We start from the raw sequence: 23,669 nt of genomic DNA on the forward strand, positions 1-23,669 counted from the left end.
CTACTGGATATCTCTCAAGATATGCAACTTACAGTGCAAATATCAAAGACAGTTGTTTTCAATAGCATCGAAGGTTTTACTTAATGATATTTAACAGTTTGTAAGTCATTCTCTTTTTCAAGTATTAAGTACCTATGGAAATATTGCTTATTTTTATAATTACTAGGAAACAACTAGCAATATTTCTAGTATAGTATGATACAAACCAGCACTGATACTGAATTATCCCGTCAACCACTTTGGTGCTTCACACCACATATCTCAATAACATGTAGTTTTCTATGAATAAAAAATTGGAAATATGAATAATAAGTGGCAAACAGAGATTAATTTCTCCACTGCAGAACATCCTAGACTACTAATCTTAGAGTATTTTTTTAAACTCCTTGCCCTATTATTTGCCGGTAAATCACTTAGTTAAAGAAGTCAGACCCAAAAAATGTTCTTGACACAATAAAGCAGTCTAGGTGTGAACTGCAAATATAGAAACAAAGTTATTTTAGGCTTGAGTGAGTTACGAGTCATCACCAAATCTTCAAATTACTCAGCTATCCTACAGGGAGCCTTGCCCAAACAAATAACTACTGTCAGAACTATGGACTAAAACTAAATGCCAAAGAGTGCATTACTGTATCCTTTGGGAAATCCTCCACCCTGGGAAATTGCTGCATTGAAAAATATATCCCCTAAGTGTTGGCCTTATGTTTTGGAATTTGGAAAAATATGTGGATAGTGACCTAACATTTGACCAACATGTGTCTACAGTGGTAAGAAAGTTCTAATATATAGTGTAACTAATAAGTAAAGGGATAGCTTCCATTTCCAGGGATGTTATTGCTCCCCTTTAGTCTGCTCCTCTTACGAATGCCCACAGTGACTCCTCACAAACAGAATACAGGGCCAAAACAGATGTTCTACATGGACTGTCTCAATGTGTTGTCACTATATTTGGTTTCCTACAAACTGCTGAAAGGGCAATCTGTATCTGGTTTACAAGGCATCCTCTGATCCAGTACTGATGGATATACTGCATTTCCACAAGTCCAATGGTGTCAGAAATATTCATTCCAGGAACCCAAACCTCTTTTGCAACTTAAACAGAACAGCTTGGAAAAACAGATAGATCTCTCAGAGCTTACCAGTACTCTGGAAAAGACTCCCCATCCATGTAAAGCAAAATTCATCCCTGTCCATATTCTGGTATAACTTGAATTTGTGGATGGGAATGAAGAAGGTTGCCCCAAGACTGCCCCAGTACTTTTTGGACAGAGGCAGTATCAAAATGTTCTTTCGTATAATATGGCCCTTTAAATATTCAAATGTACTACCCTAGAGGTAATCACTAGCAAACCCAGAACTCCATCACTGCTTTGGGGGTAGTATATTAATATAGACATGAAAATGGATAAGGGTGTTTTCTATTAATGGCAAATTTAAATAGATGTAAAATGGCCCCAAGGCCAGTTAGCCAAGTATTAACCTATGAAGCTATTAACCTTTCAGGGGCAGGGAGAAGGCAAGAAGAAATGAGGGAATCCAGTGAACACATGGATGGATTGCATGAAAGCAGACCTGTGACCATCAGACATGACTGCCAAAGAAGATAGGCCAGTGACGGTGATTCAAGAAAGATGGTGACAGTTAATTTGACACCCTGACCCAATGTAAAATATGAGGAAAAATGGTGGGTTGATGGTTATTATTCCTGTGCATCCTTTAGTTTATTCTGAGGCAGGCTAGAAGTACAAATTATTTAATATGTTGTTATACCACAGCATCTTGCAAATATAATACAAACAAAGCTCATTGTCAGACAAAGCCAATAGAATCCTACTTTTATCAAAATTTAGCATGAGACAAAACTCAGTGAACCACATTTCTCATAATTAATCATTAAGGAAAGCCCTGGCATTCACATTTTCCCTATATCATCATTACCTGCATCACAAAAAAAAAAAAAAAAAAAAAAAAAAAAACAGAAGAAAACACAAATGTAAACCCACAAATAAACAATAGCAGCCATGCTCAATAGAAACATCTGTCTTGCCCCTTTTGATTCATTTCAGTCCTGCACTTCAAAAAAAAAAAAAACAGAGAAATTGATCTAGCAAGGGCCATTGTAACATTCCAGTATTTGATGAAAAAAACTGCCATACAGTCCCTAACTATAACATGAATGAATTTATTAAATAAACATTTGATTGGTTTGATAAAGAAAATAAAGTAAGTATACATATTTCAAATACTTTCATTCTAACTAGCTTGTAAAAGTAGTTTGTCAAGAATGACCTCCGTTTTGAAGATAACACGTTGCTTATACAAACCCCAGATAAAACAGTCACATAAAACTAAAATACATAATGCATAAACATTTTAAATTTTGAATTATAGGCACAGAAGTGATTGCAGAGACAGTAGGAATGAAAGATGTGGAATAAAGGGTATAGATTTCATAAAAGTAGATTGTGGGCTCATTTAGGGCTAGCAGTAAACATGGTATTTGTTAATGAGGCCTCATGAATACAGTCAGACCAATATATGGTTACATCATCAGGATATTCAAACACACAATTTTTAGAGTGCTATATTTGTAAGATAAGCAGTTTGTTTTTGAAGTACAAGAGTAAGTGGTGTGTAGAAAACATAAAGTAAATGACAAAGGAAGCTCGTGCCATGTTGTTATTTCCCTTTAGCCAAGTCAGAGTCTTTGCCAGCTCAAAGACATTATCATGCCTGGGATGTTTCTGGATCCATTTGCTCACAATGTTTTCTCTGAAAAAATGAATGGATTGCAATTAACTTCACCAGTAGACCACATTTAGTCTGATATCTCTGCCATCAGCAGACTGTCTAGGATAACCCTACATGGTATAACTCCTAGTTTCACTCAGATACATAGACCTCTCCACTGCAACAAGACAATGTTTTAGAAAGGGACTCTTATCTTATTCCAGATAATACTTGTAGTAGAAAAGTATAAGTTTTTAGCTTTAACATTGGGAAATGTATGAGAGCAAATGTCGTTAACAATCTGAATGGAAATATCAGGAATTTGCAATAGCTGAAAACTCAAACCATACATCAGTTCAAGAGATCAGATAGATTGTTGATAACCTGAATTATAGAAACTCTAGAAAATGATGGTATTCAAATAAATAGCAGTCACGGGTTATTAGAATCAGAATTTGTAAGTCACAAACAAAGCTGGAAAGGAAACATGATCTGCTTGTGAGACTGAGGAAGTATTTGATTAATTATACTCCAACAATCTGTCAGGAGTCAGTGCTCACAGCACAATAATAATAATAGTCAATGTGATAGCCAGAGTTTTATGGTTCATTAGCAAGACAGATATTAAGTAATTGCATGAAGGATAGGTTAGGGCAATTGGGTGTTGAAAGACATCAAATCACAAAAAGTAAAATGACCATTTAACTATACAAAGAGAATTCAATAGATTGTCAGGCCATCAGATCATTTTATTCTATTTATAGTTCTTTAGAGAATAAACAGATTTTGAGTTTTGGGTAAAAAAATAAATAAATAAATAAAAAATGCTCTGTCTGCTCTTATGGGTTGTGTTTTTTTATACCTAGGAACTGGCAAACTGGTTAAAGAAATATTTTTCATTTATTGCATAGAACAAATTTGTTGAAAACTTTATTGCTTCCTCTTAAGGAAGTAAGACAGTCTGATAATTAATTGAGTTGTCTTGAGAACAATATAATGTGTAGTTTCAAAAGTCTTGTTTCCAACACTGTAAAGCAAGAGACCTTCCTGTTTGTTCATATAGTCCACAGCTAGAGGGATTTGGCTTTATTGGCCTGAAATTATCAATAAAAAGACTTAAAAGTAAAAGAAAAAAGTCATTGACATTCAGAATTGCCATTTAGCTGAAACACCTGATATCCTTAAAGGGTAATTTATATATATCAAATGTTGCCTCTGATTCAAGAGGTTTAGGGTATCATACAGTGGAAATTCTAGCTTTGCTAGATTTTTCTTTTTGTGTTTTTAACCAATTGGTTTTCCTGTATGACCTTTTTAAACATTGTTTTAATATTCATATTTGTCTAACCTGATTTAATTAGTTTCTTCTCCCAGAAGTATTTTTCCCAAAAGTATATTTGTCATAGTTAGTCGGAAGCATTTTTGATACAGTTCAGTTGAGTTATATAATTTTTGATCTGGGATATAATGAATTTTTGCATCTAAATTTGGAATGATTTATTGAGCTACGTATAGAATCATTGAAGATTTGCTGTTCTGTATAGATTGAAAATATTGCCAAATGAAAATGTATACATTTTTATATACACACTAGATTTTGTAACTATCAGACAGTTTTAAAACATTTCCTGTTATATCCATTATTAAAATGAGGTACATTTGATAGAAAAGAAAACAGTTATGGTCTGACAATGGTCAAGAAAGATGCAATATGTGTTATAGAAGAGTGAACATGTGAAATAAAAATAAATAAAATAGAAAGCTTGTGGTTATGAAATAACTGTATATAATCATGACATGCAATCTGTCCATAAATCCAGAAGATTTTCTACATTTAGGAAACAGTGAAGGGAGGCTCTACTTATTACTAAACAGGGAGATGCAGATGCAAGGTTATAACTCCTGTAATCTTGGTAGTAGCTTGTGTTTCCTCAAAGCATAATATGGATGCTTTCCTGCAACTAATAAATGCCAGGATTTTCATTGCTTATGAATACAGTCAACCACAATGACATGTAAAGAAACAATGACTGATAAATGTATGCATATCCATGTAAAACATAACAGGAAGCAAACATGTAATGTATTTATGAAATTAAAAGCTGAAAGAAGAAGAAGATTTTCTTAGGTATAATCTGAGTAAGAAAAGAGAGAAATTATCTTGGAAATTACTGCATGCTGCTAACTTGGAACTTAATATATACTACTGACTAGCAAAATAAATTAAACCTGAGTTTAAATGCAAAAGTACATAAAGAAAATCAAAACTAAAATGAGTACAAGTTTCGTAGTGACCACACTGTCAGTTATTTAGTTTGCTTTGTGGAAAAATTAGCTTCTACTTCCTGGATTAATTCAAAAATAAAATAACATGGGCCTCTCTAGCTGGATTTTTATTTTAAGGAAAAAGCAGTAGTGTTTTTGCACTTTTTTCCCATACGGTTTGGTGTTGAGAAGTAAGTACTTATTTTTCAACACATCTTGGGAATGGTCAGTAAATATGGAAAGTATAGTGTTAGAAGTTCCTAGGTAAGTACCAGGCTAGCTCCCTTGTGGGCTATTTTAAGCCTAGAGAGTTTTCGTTTTTGTGCTCAAAATAACTTATTACATATTGCCCCAAATGACAATAATTGTGATTATACCATAGATCATTTGAAAGGACCCATGCATGGGATAAAACATTTAGGAATTGCTTCTGTTCATTATTAGTACAGTGGGCAGTCCATTTTCTGTTTTCCATCAATAGATCTACGTTGCACTTGAATATGGATAGGAAAGAACTTTATGTGGATGGGGAATCTATTCCACAGCAGTATCCTCTGCAAGATATAATTGTCCCTCCAAACTCTTCTGTTGATATTGCAGAAGTGGTTTAGATCCCCAGACACATAATTTCTAATGCCATTTGACTTGCCGATGTGCAGTAAATCCATCAGTAATGGGTTGGAGGATGTCTTGTATGCCAGACACAGGTCACCTCTTATTAGGTCTGTGATTAAATCATGCTTCATGCTATTTAAGATGCATCCTGGGATATTGCAGGACCCATCAATTCAATATTTTTAGCTCTTGATGTCAATTGTTTTATCATGATATTATATTAATTACACTATATTATTATATAATTAGTTATATTTGTTATCAGTTCTGATTTGAAGGAGTATAGAACAAGACAGTGACTCTCCCTCTTGCTGTAAAAATTTTGACTACCATTGGCCAAGGTGAAGACTGTACTCTAGCTGTATTGAATACTCTGTAAGAATTATTAAGACGGATAGAAACTGCACTAGTTATTCTTTAATTTGCATTTTGTTTTAAATAAAATTAATTCTAATCCCAGAGAAATGTCTCACCTCTTAGTCTTGCAATCTTTATGTTTTGGACTGTTAAGTAGACTCTGGAAAGGCACTAAATATGCCTAAGTATATTTTTCTTCAGATTTAACAGCAGCTAAGGAAGAAGACATTCTTTTTAGTTCTGAAATATGAAGTAGAATCACCACAAACACCGAGCTGGTATAATTCCTTAAAAAAACTTGTCTACCAAAAGGGCCATATGCCCAGTTCAGAAATGTGTTGTTTATCAAGTTGTCCAGCCTTCATTGAAATTGATTTAATGATATTAATTTTAACATTCAATAAGCCATCCTAGAACACTGTGATTGTAGTTGTTGAATGATAAGAGGCTGTGCCATTTTATCTCTGCAACTAAAAATGTAACATTTAACTAGTGAACATTGAGTTTTGACTACAGATAGATTGCTGTTAATAAACTTTGTAGTTGCTGTAAAAGTACTAAGCATGGAGTAACTGATACTACCCAGTTTAGCAGTTTTTGGCCAAGTGCTGATCAAAGTAGAATATTCTTGAATATTCTTATGATCCCACAGACCACCAATGACAAATAAAGCTGTGAATTGTTTGTTCTCATTAGATAAGATAATGGTGCAGATTATTAAATGGTATCCCAATGGGACTGTCAGGTGACCAACAGATAATCATGCAGTCACAGGAAAAATATTTGTGGTGGGAAAAGTTTTTTTTTTTTTTTCTTATTAGATCAGACAATGGTCCAGAATAAAACAAGTTATCCGAAATGGGCCTCTCAGTTGACCAAGAGATAACCAAGCAGTCACAAGAGAAATGCAAAGCATTTTTTCCTCAGCCTGATTAACTTTCCAGTGACCTATTTTTTTTTCTCCAAACACCTGTCTCATAAGAACAACTACTGTAAAGTCATGTAATACACCACGTGAGCTGAATGATTTTGTTCAGGTTTTAAAGAGTTCATTTCTTGTGTAAATGTCAAGTCTTCTAGGAAATTAGTAATCTTAGCTCTCAGACATTTTTTGTTAAATAAGGCCGTAGTTTCCATGATAACTTGAATCCTTTTTAAAACCATTCCCTCATGAGCAGTCATTTATAGCTTTGAAGGTGTGAAGAAAAAAGGATTTATTTGAACAGATTGACCTGGGTCACAAATACACACAGCACTGCACACTCCTGTCAGTACATTCTGGACATAGTACATTTCTCTATGGTGTTTCTCTGTGAGTGCTAATAGCAGTCCAGGAATCTGACATCAGTAGTGGGGAATGCATTTATTTACTGGCTGACACCCGTCTGTTAGAAAAGTTTTATGCAGGTTGAACTTTATTACTCAGAGTGCATACTTTGGCTATTTTTCCAGTCTCCATTGTACATAATTTTATTAGCTAAATCTTTTCTGTCTCTTTCTTCTTCAGATCTTGCTGCCTTTAAAGATGCAAAGACAACTGCCATGGATATGATGTCAGTCTCATAGTTTCCTTGCTACTTAAAAGGAAATGCTTTCATGTTGATAATGCATCAATGTTTTCTGTCAAGTGTGAGCCAATATACAGTACTTTTTCTGACTCACATAAGGAACGTATTTATTGTTTGTGCCTTGGAAAACTCAGAGTGATTAAACAAAAGTAATATGCTTTTAAACATGCTTTCTATAATAGTACATCAAAAAAATAGTTCTCCAATCTTGTAAAATGAAAACCTAACAAATAAAAACATAACAACAGAAGCCTAAGAACACCCTTGCCCAGCAGACTGAAAATTGCTACACTGTAGTTATTGAAAGTGGGCAGTGCAATTCAGATTTTATGATTCTGCACTTCTGTAAACAAATTCCATGTTCTTTTTATACCCTGTAGATTGTTCGTGGGGTTTTAAATTTATTTACATATTATAAAGGCATTTGGGTAGGTAAATTAGCAATACTTAAACTGTGTGTGTGTGTGTGTGTGTGTGTGTGTGTGTGTGTGTGTGTGTGTGTGTGTGTGTGTGTGTGCTTGTGTATGTGTGTCTGACTCTGTGTGTATATAAACTGAAAGTGAGTGAGTGAATGAATGACTATACTTCATGAGTGTTTAAAGATTTAAAATCAGTACTTGAGTTAATGAATGAATGGATATATTTTATGAGTGATTAAAAATGTAAAATCAGTATTTTCTCTTTTGAGTATGATACATAAAATAATCAAAGCTTAGGGGCATGAAATTTAATAATGTAACACATTTTTCAAGAAAGAGACTCAGACACATTTGAAGTACATTGATACAGAATGATGGAATTTGATTGGTGCTCATTGTAACACAACCAATGAACCTTATTGATGGCATAGTCAATTAAGAACATAAAACAAAAGATATAATGAAATATGTACTAGATAGTAATGCATCAGTGTACCAGAGATAAGCACACTGCTAGAACTACCATAAATTAAAATACTATAGTTCCTTGATTTCAATGGATTTCTGTCCCCTGCTGCCAAGAAATGGTTCACTCTCAGCACTCAGCATACTGTACTTTCTACTACAAGTAAACAATACAGCAGGAAACCTAAATTGCCTGAACTACTTAATGCAGTTTTGCCAGTCTAGTTAAGTCTGCCATTTTAGACTTTATGGACAGAGCACTGAAATTCAAAATTTAAAAAAATACATAAGAACCAAAGATACCTCACATTTAATATTCAGCATAATACCAGTAAGCATTTTAAATGTGTCTTTTCAAACTTACTCAGATGCACACTTCATTAATTGTGAGCCTTAGATTTACAGATGATCACGGAGTGAAAGAAAAATACCTTGATGTTGAGAAAATTCCATATATTAACATTGTCCTTGGATTTTCTTTGTCCAGGAAAAACACATCTTCTGCAATGTTGGAAATAATTAGAATTAATTAAAATTGTTATCAAGTACATAACAAATGTTATCTCTATAATACAATATCAACTTTAATAACAATTTAAGCATAATTAATTAATAAATCTGTTCCAGAACTTTCTAAGGACAGGCCCTTGATAAAAATATAACTAAAGTAATGTGCAAATGTCAGACTTGTATTGCTTTTCTTTACACATTTAGTCACACATCTTTGGTAATGTGCCAGTAGCAGTGTGTACAAAGCCATATTGCACAGACCATTCCGCCTCTGTAGTTTTTACTGCAAGTTATACAGTGAGTAGGAAAAAGAGAATTATGGACAAGCAGCAAAATAAGATACTGAAATAAATCTACCATGCACAGAAAAGGGAGTTTCTTGTTTAAAAACTGTGTGCAAATAAGTATATTTAACCATTTAACATTATCTGGCAAACTTATTTTGTCTGGATTATAACTGAGAGTTTGGGGCAGTTATCAACTATGTTTGTTATTTATATAATAAAGTATAGTTATATAAAACAAAAAAATGCACATTTGTTATAACCACACTGCTCACAGCTGGACATAATTAGATACATTTAGATGACTATTGCTTCTGGTTTATTGAAACATACAGTATAAAAATGCTTTTTGGTATGGCTGGTATTAGCACAAAACCTGATGCTTAAAAATCAGTGTCTGTTGTTGAGAAATACTGAATAATTTTTTGCAGTTCTCTTGTAATTAAACAAGAATAAAACTCACTTGTTGCATATTACATCTCTTATTTCATTTAATTTCACTGAAGCAGCTGTGCTAGTGAAAGGGACACCAGTGTATATAGTACAAAACTGTTTCCTATTAATAGTTGAACTGAATAAAAGCAAGTAAAACACAAAGCTTGAAAAAAACAGTTCTGCATACATAAATAACAAAAAGAGCAACTTGGGCAACAAACTGCTAACCATATTACCGAATGAAACTGCATCATCAAACAAGCATACATTCTCTTTGCAGTATAAATATATATATATATATATATATATATATATATATATATATATATATATATATGGTTCCCTATCAGAAGCCTGAAACACTATAAGCCTGAAAATCAAAATCCTGAAAACTAAAGCCTGAAAATTCAAAATCCCGAAAACCCAAAATCCTGAAACTCAAAATCCTGAAAACACAAAATGGACAAAGTGACGTCATTGTGGCTTTGCTATTGTTAGCCCTGTGGTGTTAGGGTCATGCGCTGTTCAGGTAAGTGTGCGTTGGTTTTATGTTAGGGTTAGGGCGGTTTATTGGAGTTAGGGTTAGGGCAGGTTAGGCATGTATGCAATAGTGACAAATATTGGGTTAGGGGCGCGGTCAGAGTTAGGTTAGGCTGGGTCAGTGAGTGTGCGATAGTGACGGACCTTAGGGTTAGGGTTAGGGTCAGGGTCAGTTGGTAGATATTAGTGTCTTTATAGTGACATAGTAGCATTATTTGTGTTTTCAGGATTTTGAGTTTCAGGATTTTGGGCTTTCGGGATTTTGAATTTTCAGGCTTTAGTTTTCAGGATTTTGATTTTCAGGCTTATAGTGTTTCAGGCTTCTGATAGGGAACCAAATATATATATATATATATATATATATATATATATATATATATATATATGTGTGTGTGTGTGTGTGTGTGTGTGTGTGTGTGTGTGTGTGTGTGTGTGTGTGTGTATGAGTGCATGTGTGTGTATGTATGTTATATATAATTTTGCTCTCTCACTTAGGGGAGTTATAACCTACAAATATTTTTTTTCATTAGGATTATCTCAAAACAGAAACCATAAACAGAATCTAAAGACTCTATAGGGTTATCTGGGCAATGCATCCCCACAACATCATTTTATTAGCCAGATAATACTTTGCTGAAATTTTCCAAAAATATGATGTCTTCTAAGCAATATTAAAGAGCATACATGTCTCAAGATAATGTATTTTGTAATGAAACTGTAATTTGAAAACAACTATATATCTCTGCAATCATTAATCACATTTCTTGACATTTTCAAAAGATACAGCCTTGTACAGATATGTTATGGCGGTTTGTCTCATGCCATTATATGTTATCATCAAAGCTGCTGTTTTTAACATGATTTCCTACATAAATGAATGACATACAACTTTTTAGCCATCCTCTTTTGGTGTGCCTCTAAGACCTTCATATTGGACAATGTAATCACTGCACTACTGACCAAAGCTCTGCTTGCTAATTGTTAAATGTTGCACCATCTGGGCAGAGTTAATATGTTTTATTAAAGTATTATCTGCCTCTTTTAGATACAAATACATTGTACTACTTGTTTTCCTGTGACAATCCAAGGCTACTATATCAAATTTCTTTTAGGAATTGATAGCCAAGACTTTACTGGCTGTTTCTGTTCTGAGTACAAACCGGACATTAGCTCCAAATAATGCAATGTGTAATGTATAATGAAAAGTAATTCAACAATAGTGCTAAAAATATGGCACAATTAGAAAACTGAAAAAGGCTGTAGCTGAATGAAAACTTAAAGATGAATTGCAAATAGAATGAGCAAGTTATTTTTTATAGGACTTTTTTTGGTGAGTTAAATAAAGTACATTTACAAAGTATTATATTTGTTGAGGATACATTTTGAGAATGTACTAATGGTCTTGATGGATTAGTATTCTATTCTATTCTGGCTAAAATTAAAAATGAAAGGAAAAAAACCAAAGAATACTTTTCATCTAACAGAATTACATGATTTTCATTTTCATGGTTAAGCCACGAAACACATTTTCATCCTTTATTTGCTTGATTGTTTCTTTGTTTATTTATTTTATACAATTTGTTTTGAATGGTTGGATCATACTAGGCCTGTATATTGCATCTCTGTTCAACAATGCCAAGCTGTCATAGAGTCAGACCTAAGAAAACTTTACCAGGACTTGTAATGCTTCCCATGCTTGTTGGAATATTTCTTGTTTGACTCAACAAAGAGGGGGAAGGAGTTAAAAGATAATGATGAAGATAAACTATTTATCTGGAATAGAAAGGATTACCTGATAAAATTCTAATCTTAGTAGCAAAGTTTTGGATTACAGCTAATGGAATTAGAAAGACCACTGGTCATCATTATGGAGGAAATTGTTGAGGTGGTCATAGTGGAAGAGGGTGAAGAGTTAAACTCTTTACTTAGATTTGAGGAACAAGAATGTTTATGGAGTAACTGACCTACGTAGTCATAGTGTCATGTAAAAAAGGACACATGCCAGCAAACAGCTTGTCAGGAAGGAGACGTTATTTAAAATGATGTGGCAGAGACCCAGGGAAAAATTCGGTTATTTGAAGTTGGATTAGTTAACCATACCTGTTGCAGCCTACCTTTCTGAATTAATGACTTTGCAAGGAATGATCATTGAAGTCTGTATACGTTTACACTAAAAACACTATAATATGTAGAATGTTAAATTTTGATTAAAAGTGAGTTACAGAGAAGAGAGGTGGATTTGGTGCTGTGTTGAGATCAGTAAAAGAAGAAAGGGGACTATAGAAAGATGGAATAAATTATTGGTTTTATGAAGAAATAAGGAAACTGCAGAAAGCAAATGTTTAAATCAGTCAATAAGACAATTTTATATGCCTGTTCTACAATACATTGCATATTAGATTAATGTTAAAACAATTAAAACAATAACAACTGAAAAGAAAAACATAAAATATGTAAGGCAAGGCTCAAATTGTTCACCACCAGAAGAAAGGACCACAATTATCTCCTTCAAGGTTTTGGCAGTTATCAATAAATGGCAGTCAGAAGAAATTAATTCTAATAAAACTAATCAGATTATAAATAATTATATGAAGGGGATGCACCAATGGAAGAATAACTGATCTGGAGGCCACAGCCTTTGAATAATATACATTACATTGTTGCATCTTGTTAAAGATATTACAGATAAGAATAATATGACTGTATAGTAACTGATGAAAAACAAGGAGCTTTCTGTTAAATAAGGGAGAGTACATCAGGGAGCAATTACAATTTTTAGGAGAAATGGAGGCTATTATTTTAAAAGAGAAATCTGAAGCAAATATACATAGTAGCTTGAAGGATTATAATTATGCATGTACTTTTCAACAGTACTGTAGAAACTTTTTTTTCAGAATAATGAGAATATATAGAGTAATACATGTGTCACTGCTAACCGAGTAGTTTGATGGAATAGAACAATAAAAAAATCGTCAGGGGTTCCAATTACTTCCTTTTTATGTAGATTTATTTCAAGTCCTTCAAACATACATATTATTGGCAAAGCAAGAAGCAGGAGATGAAAAATAAGGAAAAGTTATATACAGTGCTAAACTGACAGCAAATTTATTGTTTCCCATCTAGTCATCTAAATTATATTTTAATAATGTAAGATAACTACTTTGCTTTACATGGAGTAGAACACAGTTCCATAGCAATTGTAGCCACTGTGATACACATAATTCCCTCAAATATACCATGTTTATTTGGGAAAATCATTTGAGATCCCTTGGGCATTATATTCAATGGTCAGCCGAATGAGAGATGAGTACAGTGAAATGATTACATCCGTCGGCCTGGATGCCATTCCTTTAGATATAAGCTGTGTGATGAAAATGGCTTCCTTACAATAGTGGATATGTCATGATCAAAGGACAGTTCATTGTCAGCATAAGTTGCCAATCCCTATGTTATCAGTTTTAAGGGGTGTGCTGTCAATGTGACAATTACAAGGGGAGTCAAACCTGCTAAAGGATATGATACCCTCTTGGCCTTTAGTTTTAGTCCATGGTTTTGACTCCAGCTATCTGTTTGGGATAGGCCCTCTTGGAGGAACTTGGTGCCCCCTGGGAAGTTTATGATGCCACCAAGTTTCCAATTATATGCATACTTGGTCAGTTATAAACCCTTAACATTGGCTTTGATCTCAGAGAAGTAAATGTCAAAGAAGAATGACCCAAGCACTGAACTCTGGGGTACACCAATAGTGATAGCTCTTTTGGAGGAGGTAGAGGTGCCCACCATAACTTTCTGTGCTCTATCTGTGAGCCAATTTGCTATCCAATGAGATGCATAGCAACTGTCATTTAGCTGGGTGAGTTTATCTATGATACCTGAGTGTGGAATGGTATTGAACACCTTTACCATGTCTAGATATGCAGTAGATAGATATTTAATGTGGGGTTCTGCATGGAGTGGAGTTATATGAAGTTATACTGCATCACTTCATTATGTCTGCATAGTACTTGCTGTGACCCCATGTATAGTTATATAATGTTTTTTTGTAAGTAGGCTTAGGGATTGCATACTTGACTACAGCATGTCATGCAGTTAATTGGAAGTACATAAGGGACTACAAATTTTATCTTTTAACTACGACATCTCACCTCACACTTTTTAAAGTTCATTTATGTGATCTTTGCCCTTCAGCAAAGCCAGACTATGGCAGTAACCATGTCACCTACCACAGTAGCCAAGAGAGGCTTGTGGTCTGCCAGAGATAGTTCCATTCATAAATGCTGATGTGTGTTTCAAATTTATTCAGTCAATTATCAGGATAGATTCTCTTACTGTAGACTTTCTATTGTGTCCCCTTACTGCAGGCCTAGATGATAAGTGTAAAGACAAATTGATGAACTGTGTGTAGATTTTAAATGTATTCTCAGCAAACAATAGTGCCTGACAGGGTATGTGTTAAAGTGTAATTAATGCCCACCTGTGACATTGGATCTTACAACACCCCTGGCCGGGCATTAATTGCACATTAACACACACCCTGGAGGGCATTATTGTGCTTAGACGATGGGCTCTCTGTAAAATTGTTGTGTTTTACTTACTTATGTATCTTTTAAGTACTATTTTATTTTTTTAATATATTTTTGATGTAAAATAGTTCCACCACTTAATGTTTCATACTTGTTGTAGTATACGTCAATGGTGTTAGAGGAAGTATTTTACATCAAACATATATAAAAAAATAATAATAGTACTTAAAAAGAATAAGCAAGTGAAACACAACAGTTTTGCATACAGACAATTCTCTCTCTCATACACAAATATACAGTCTCTTCAGCTTTCACACGCATACATACACACACACACACACACACACACACACACACACACAATCTGCTCTTTTTAAATACACACATTAACTCACACAAGATCGGTCTCATATCTCTCACACACAGTCTCTTCTGTTACACCCATGCATTTAGTCATACATCACTCTTGCTTTTTCTCTCACTTTCTGGATCTGTCTCAAAGACACACACACACACACACACACACACACACACACACAGTCTTTCTGCTTTCATACACACATTCACACACAAGATCAGTCATCACTCTCTCGCTCTCTCTCTCACACGCAGTCCCCTCTGCTTACATACACGCATTCAGTCACACATCACTCTTGCTTTCTCTCACTCTCTCTCTCTCTCACACACACACACACACACACACACACACACACACACACACACACACACACACACACACACACACACACACAGTCTCTCTTCTTTCATGCAAACATTCACACAAACATGCAGACAAACATAAAAACACATGCGTACAGTCATACCTCTCAACCTCTTAGAGCAAGAAATCTGCGCAAAGCCATAAATAATGCACAGACAAATCCCCAAAAATAGGGACAATTTTTAAATATTGCTCTTGCAAACTTAGAAAGTTGATAGAATAACAGGTTTCACATTAGCTTGAATTTTCTGAAGGGTATAAAGTCTGAAACTTAACATCAGACTTTAATGATTTGCCACTAATTTGCCAGCAAACCACAACTTTATGAAAAACAGACCAAAAATACGAAGCAAAAATCTGTACATTCTGCGAAAATCTGTACAGTTGAGAGGTATGCGATGATACATTCACACACATGCTTTTTTTCTTTTTTTTAATTTTATTTTAGATTCACTAAACAGCAAAAATGCTGCTTAGTGAGTGTAAAATAATAGTGGCTGTTCCATTTTTTCAGTCTGAGCTCCACAGCAGCTTGATATGCTGCCATGAAGTGGTGGACTTATTCTTCTCAGTAGACATTACTTGTACATTAATACCCTGCTGGAGAACGCTTGTTCTCCAGTCAGTGCACTGATGTATGGTTTGCCCATAGTCTAAGATGCAATAAATTATAGAAATATTTACAAAGTCTTCTGCAAAGCAGTTTGGATCCACAAGGGGGGGGGATTTGTAACATCAAGGCAAACTCAGATATAGAAATCAAATTAGATTACATTGAAACTACACAAACAAAATACCTTTTTAAAAAGATGCAAAAAAAAAAACTCAGTCAATTAACTTTTTTTTTAAAAGCCCCCTTCAAAATTTCCCCCAGATGATCAAAAAGTAAACAATACAGCAGGAAACCTAAATTGTCTGAACTACTTAATGCAGTTTTGCCAGTCTAGTTAAGCCTGCCATTTTAGACTTTATGGACAGAGCACTGAAATTCAAAATTTTAAAAAATACATAAGAACTGAAAGATACCTCACATTTAATATTCAGCATAATACCAGTAAGCATTTTAAATGTGTCTTTTCAAACTTACTCAGATGCACACTTCATTAATTGTGAGCCTTAGATTTACAGATGATCACGGAGTGAAAGAAAAATACCTTGATGTTGAGAAAATTCCATATATTAACATTGTCCTTGGATTTTCTTTGTCCAGGAAAAACACATCTTCTGCAATGTTGGAAATAATTAGAATTAATTAGAATTGTTATCAAGTACATAACAAATGTTATCTCTATAATACAATATTAACTTTAATAACAATTTAAGCATAATTAATTAATAAATCTGTTCCAGAACTTTCTAAGGACAGGCCCTTGATAAATATATAACTAAAGTAATGTGCAAATGTCACACTTGTATTACTTTTCTTTACACATTTAGTCACACATCTTTGGTAATGTGCCAGTAGCAGTGTGTACAAAGCCATATTGCACAGACCATTCAGCCTCTGTAGTTTTTACTGCAAGTTATACAGCGAGTAGGAAAAAGAGAATTATGGAGCAAGCAGCAAAATAAGAGACTGAAATAAATCTACCATGCACAGAAAAGGGAGTTTCTTGTTTAAAAACCGCGTGCAAATAAGTATATTTAACCATTAACATTATCTGGCAAACTTCTTTTGTTTGGATTATAACTGAGAGTTTGGGGCAGTTATCAACTATGTTTGTTATTTATATAATAAAGTATAGTTATATAAAACAAAAAAAATGCACATTTGTTATCACCACACTGCTCACAGCTGGACATAATTAGATACATTTAGATGACTATTCCTTCTGGTTTATTGAAACATACAGTATAAAATGCTTTTTGGTATGGCTGGTATTAGCACAAAACCTGATGCTTAAAAATCAGTGTCTGTTGTTGAGAAATACTGAATAATTTTTTGCAGTTCTCTTGTAATTAAACAAGAATAAAATTCACTTGTTGCATATTACATCTCTTATTTCATTTAATTTCACTGAAGCAGCTGTGCTAGTGAAAGGGACACCAGTGTATATAGTACAAAACTGTTTCCTATTAATAGTTGAACTGAATAAAAACAAAACAAGTAAAACACAAAGCTTGAAAAAAACAGTTCTGCATACATAAATAACAAAAAGAGCAACTTGGGCAACAAACTGCTAACCATATTACCAAATGAAACTGCATCATCAAACAAGCATACATTCTCTTTGTAGTATAAATATACATATATATATATGTATATATATATATATATATATATATATATATATATATATATATATGCGTGTGTGTGCATGTGTGTGCATGTGTGTGCGTGTGTGTGTGTGTGTGTGTGTGTGTGTGTGTGTGTGTGTGTGTATGTATGTTATATATAATTTTGCTCTCTCACTTAGGGGAGTTATAACCTACAAATATTTTTTTCATTAGATTATCTCAAAACAGAAACCATAAACAGAATCTAAAGACTCTATAGGGTTATCTGGGCAATGCATCCCCACAGCATAATTTTATTACCCAGATAATACTTTGCTGAAATCTTCCAAAAATATGACGTCTTCTAAGCAATATTAAAGGGCATACATGTCTCAAGATAATGTATTTTGTAATGAAACTGTAATTTGTAAACAGCTATATATCTCTGCAATCAATAATCACATTTCTTGACATTTTCAAAAGATACAGCCTTGTACAGATATGTTATGGTGGTTTGTCTCATGCCATTATATGTTATCATCAAAGCTGCTGTTTTTAACATGATTTCCTACATAAATGAATGACATACAACTTTTTGGCCATCCTCTTTTGGTGTGCCTCTAAGACCTTCATATTGGACAATGTAATCACTGCACTACTGACCAAAGCTCGGCTTGCTAATTGTTAAATGTTGCACCATCTGGGCAGAGTTAATACGTTTTATTAAAGTATTATCTGCCTCTTTTAGATACAAATACATTATACTTCTTGTTTTCCTGTGACAATCCAAGGCTAATATATCAAAGTTCTTTTAGGAATTGATAGCCAAGACTTTACTGGTTATTTCTGTTCTGAGTACAAACCAGACATTAGCTCCAAATAATGCAATGTGTAATGTATAATGAAAAGCAATTCAACAATAGTGCTAAAAATATGGCACAATTAGAAAACTGAAAAAGGCTGTAGCTGAATGAAAACTTAAAGATGAATTGCAAATAGAACGAGCAAGTTATTTTTTATAGGACTTTTTTTGGTGAGTTAAATAAAGTACATTTACAAATTATTATATTTGTTGAGGATACATTTTGAGAATGTACTAATGGTCTTGATGGATTAGTATTCTATTCTATTCTGGCTAAAATTAAAAATGAAAGAAAAAAAAAAACAAAGAATACTTTTCATCTAACAGAATTACATGATTTTCATTTTCATGGTTAAGCCAAGAAACACATTTTCATCCTTTATTTGCTTGATTGTTTCTTTGTTTATTTATTTTATACAATTTGTTTTGAATGGTTGGATCATACTAGGCCTGTATATTGCATCTCTGTTCAACAATGCCAAGCTGTCATAGAGTCAGACCTAAGAAAACTTTACCAGGACTTGTAATGCTTCCCATGCTTGTTGGAATATTTCTTGTTTGACTCAACAAAGAGGGGGGAGGAGTTATAAGATAATGATAAAGATAAACTATTTGTCTGGAAAAGAAAGGATTGCCTGATAAAATTCTAATCTTAGTAGCAAAGTTTTGGATTACAGCTAATGGAATTAGAAAGACCACTGGTCATCATTATGGAGGAAATTGTTGAGGTGGTCATAGTGGAGGAGGGTGAAGAGTTAAACTCTTTACTTAGATTTGAGGAATAAGAATGTTTATGGAGTAACTGACCTACGTAGTCATAGTGTTATGTAAAAAGGACACATACCAGCAAACAGCTTGTCAGGAAGGAGACATTATTTAAAATGATGTGGCAGAGACCCAGGGAAAAATTCAGTTATTTGAAGTTGGATTAGTTAACCATACCTGTTGCAGCCTACCTTTCTGAATTAATGACTTTGCAAGGAATGATCATTGAAGTCTGTATACGTTTACACTAAAAACACTATAATGTGTAGAATGTTAAATTTTGGTTAAAAGTGAGTTACAGAGAAGAGAGGTGGATTTGGTGCTGTGTTGAGATCAGTAAAAGAAGAAAGGGGACCATAGAAAGATGGAATAAATTATTGGTTTTATGAAGAAAAAAGGAAACTGCAGAAAGCAAATGTTTAAATCAGTCAATAAGACAATTTTATATGCCTGCGCTACAATACATTGCATATTAGATTAATGTTGAAACAATTAAAACAATAACAACTGAAAAGAAAAACATAAAATATGTAAGGCAAGGCTCAAATTGTTCACCACCAGAAGAAAGGACCACAATTATCTCCTTCAAGGTTTTGGCAGCTATCAATAAATGGCAGTCAGAAGAAATTAATTCTAATAAAACTAATCAGATTATAAATAATTATATGAAGGGAATGCGCCAATGGAAGAATAACTGATCTGGAGGCTACAGCCTTTGAATAATATACATTACATTGTTGCATCTTGTTAAAGATATTACAGATAAGAATAATATGACTGTATAGTAACTGATGAAAAACAAGAAGTTTTGGGTTAAATAAGGGAGAGTACATCAGGGAGCAATTACAATTTTTAGGAGAAATGGAGGCTATTATTTTAAAAGAGAAATCTGAAGCAAATATACATAGTAGCTTAAAGGTTTATAATTATGCATGTACTTTTCAACAGTACTGTAGAAACTTTTTTTTTTTCAGAATAATGAGAATATATAGAGTAATACATGTGTCACTGCTAACTGAGTAGTTTGTTGGAATAGAACAATAAAAAAGAGTCAGGGGTTCCAATTACTTCCTTTTTATATAGATTTATTTCAAGTCCTTCAAACATACATATTATTGGCAAAGCAAGACGCAGGAGATGAAAAATAAGGAAAAGTTATATACAGTGCTAAACTGACAGCAAATTTATTGTTTCCCATCTAGTCATCTAAATTATATTTTAATAATGTAAGATAACTACTTTGCTTTACATGGAGTAGAGCACAGTTCCATAGCAATTGTAGCCACTGTGATACACATAATTCCCTCAAATATACCCTGTTTATTTGGGAAAATCATTTGAGATCCCTTGGGCATTATGTTCAATGATCAGCCGAATGAGAGATGAGTACAGTGAAATGATTACATCCGTCGGCCTGGATGCCATTCCTTTAGATATAAGCTGTGTGATGAAAATGGCTTCCTTACAATAGTGGATATGTCATGATCAAAGGACAGTTCATTGTCAGCATAAGTTGCCAATCCCTATGTGATCAGTTTTAAGGGGTGTGCTGTCAATGTGACAATTACAAGGGGAGTCAAACCTGCTAAAGGATATGATACCCTCTTGGCCTTTAGTTTTAGTCCATGGTTTTGACTCCAGCTATCTGTTTGGGATAGGCCCTCTTAGAGGAACTTGGTGCCCCCTGGGAAGTTTATGATGCCACCAAGTTTCCAGTTATATGCATACTTGGTCAGTTATAAACCCTTAACATTGGCTTTGATCTCAGAGAAATAAATGTCAAAGAAGAATGACCCAAGCACTGAACTCTGGGGTACACCAATAGAGATAGCTCTTTTGGAGGAGGTAGAGGTGCCCACCATAACTTTCTGTGCTCTATCTGTGAGCCAATTTGCTATCCAATGAGATGCATAGCAACTGTCATTTAGCTATATGAGTTTATCTATGATACCTGAGTGTGGAATGGTATTGAACACCTTTACCATGTCTAGATATGCAGTATATAGATATTTAATGTGGGGTTCTGCATGTAGTGGAGTTATATGAAGTTATACTGCATCACTTCATTATGTCTGCATAGTACTTGCTGTGACCCCATGTATAGTTATATATTTTTTTTTTGTAAGTAGGCTTAGGGATTGCATACTTGACTACAGCATGTCATGCAGTTAATTGGACGTACATGAGGGACTACAAATGGTGTTAGAGGAAGTATTTCTGTCTCACAGACACACACACACACACACACACACACACACACACACACACACACACACACACACGCACACACACACACACACCTCAACTGTCCAGATTTTCGCAGAATGTCCAGATTTTTGCCTTATACTTTTGGTCTATTTCTCCTAAAATGTGTGGATTTCTGGCAAACCAATGTCTAATCATTGAGAACTGAAGTAAGAAAATAATGGGAGTCATTTCAGTTTCAGACTTCATATCCTTGACAAATTTCATGCCAATGCAAAACCCGTTGTTTTATCAACTTTCTAAGTCTGTAAGAGCAATATTTAAAAAGTGTCCCAATTTTTGGACCTTTGTTCCACCATTATTTGTAGCTTTGTCCATATTTCTTGCTTGAAGAGGTTGAGAGGTATGCTCACACACACACACACACACACACACACACACACACACACACACACACACACACACACACACACACACAGTCTTTCTGCTTTCATACACACATTCACACACAAGATCAGTCATCACTCTCTCGCTCTCTCTCTCACACGCGTTCCCCTCTGCTTACATACACGCATTCAGTCACACATCACTCTCGCTTTCTCTCTCACTCTCTCTCTCTCACACACACACACACACACACACACACACACACACACACACACACACACACACACACACAGTCTCTCTTCTTTCATGCACACATTCACACATACATGCAGACAAACATAAAAACACATGCGTACAGTCATACCTCTCAACCTCTTAGAGCAAGAAATCTGCGCAAATCCATAAATAATGCGCAGACAAATCCCCAAAAATAGGGACAATTTTTAAATATTGCTCTTGCAAACTTAGAAAGTTGATAGAATAACAGGTTTCACATTAGCTTGAATTTTTTGAAAGGTATAAAGTCTGAAACTTAACATCAGACTTTAATGATTTGCCACTAATTTGCCAGCAAACCACAACTTTATGAAAAACAGACCAAAAATACAAAGCAAAAATCTGTACATTCTGCGAAAATCTGTACAGTTGAGAGGTATGCGATGATACATTCACACAAATTTACACATGAATTCCCTGGGATGAATGATTATGTGTCACTGGGATGAATGATTATGTGTCACTTCTTCCAGCCCTAAGACTAAGGGCTAACAAGTTAAAAGTTAACAACAAAAGAAAATCAACAAAAAAACAGTAAAGTGTATAACTATGTATACATTATACTTATTTCCTTTTTATCTTATACTTACATATATATATATATTTATATATATATTTATATATATATATATATATATATATATATATATACATATTTCTTTACATATTTTAAGTTACGTTTATACTACACTATGTGTTTTTTGTATCTTGCCCTGTAGCTTTTATTTATTTATTATTTTTTTACTCAACCGCAGTGATTGTTGAATGTTTTTTAATTGATTTCAATTGAAGTGTAATTAATTAGTATCAAATAGTATAAATGACGTCACCAGATATGTACCATTTATTCTGAAGAAGTTTCCGGTATTGGAAATGAAAGCGCTTAATCTGTCATTGTGTTGTTTTTAAGAATAAACTTTTATTGCTATATGGTCGTGAATTACACAGTTTCTTCACGGAGACTACTACTATATACCAGGGTTGTGGGAATGCTTTCATTGGAATCCTGTTACAGCGGAGAATTGTTTGGTGTTATTGGTTTTGCTTTGTCATCTCCGTTTTTTCCATTTTGTGTTTTTACTGTGTATGGATTAATATTATGTCAACCTTATAAGAAAACAAACATGAATTAATTGTAAAGAGTGCAGCAGAAATACAGCAAAGGCATCCATGGACATGGAAATTATCACAAAAGACTAAAATATATGAACTTGTGCATTGTCTCACACAGACATTTAACAGGAGATCTTATTCAGGCATATAGGGCATTTTTAGAGCATTGTCGCCTCACAGTAAGACGTTGTCCTGTTCGATTCTCAGCTAGAGCGTCTTCTGTGTGGAGACATGTGTGAATGGGCGTACCTTCGTTGAAGGTTGTGTGTCAGGGCTGGCAACTCGGCACGTAAAAATCTACTGCCAATCATTAGCGGCCTGGAGGTCCGCTGTGGTGACCCCTAACCGGGAAAAGCCAAAAGACACAACAACAACCTCTACATACATACAAACATACATACAAATGTTTCAA

The 23,669-nt window shown here is 34.1% G+C and overlaps 1 protein-coding gene across 1 annotated transcript in view; it reads right to left on the reverse strand.

The window, feature by feature from the left end:
* SEMA3C (semaphorin 3C) overlaps nt 1-23,669 on the reverse strand; it is a 709,622-nt gene that overhangs the window by 180,152 nt on the left and 505,801 nt on the right. The window contains exon 10 of the mRNA XM_044088330.1: nt 16,587-16,656. Coding sequence (XP_043944265.1) covers nt 16,587-16,656 — 70 coding nt within the window. The remainder of the gene's footprint in view (nt 1-16,586; nt 16,657-23,669) is intronic.

The sequence above is a fragment of the Protopterus annectens genome, chromosome 11.part0 (assembly GCF_019279795.1).
Source record: "Protopterus annectens isolate FY-2018-M chromosome 11.part0, PAN1.0, whole genome shotgun sequence".
In the NCBI taxonomy this organism is placed as follows: domain Eukaryota; kingdom Metazoa; phylum Chordata; order Ceratodontiformes; family Protopteridae; genus Protopterus; species Protopterus annectens.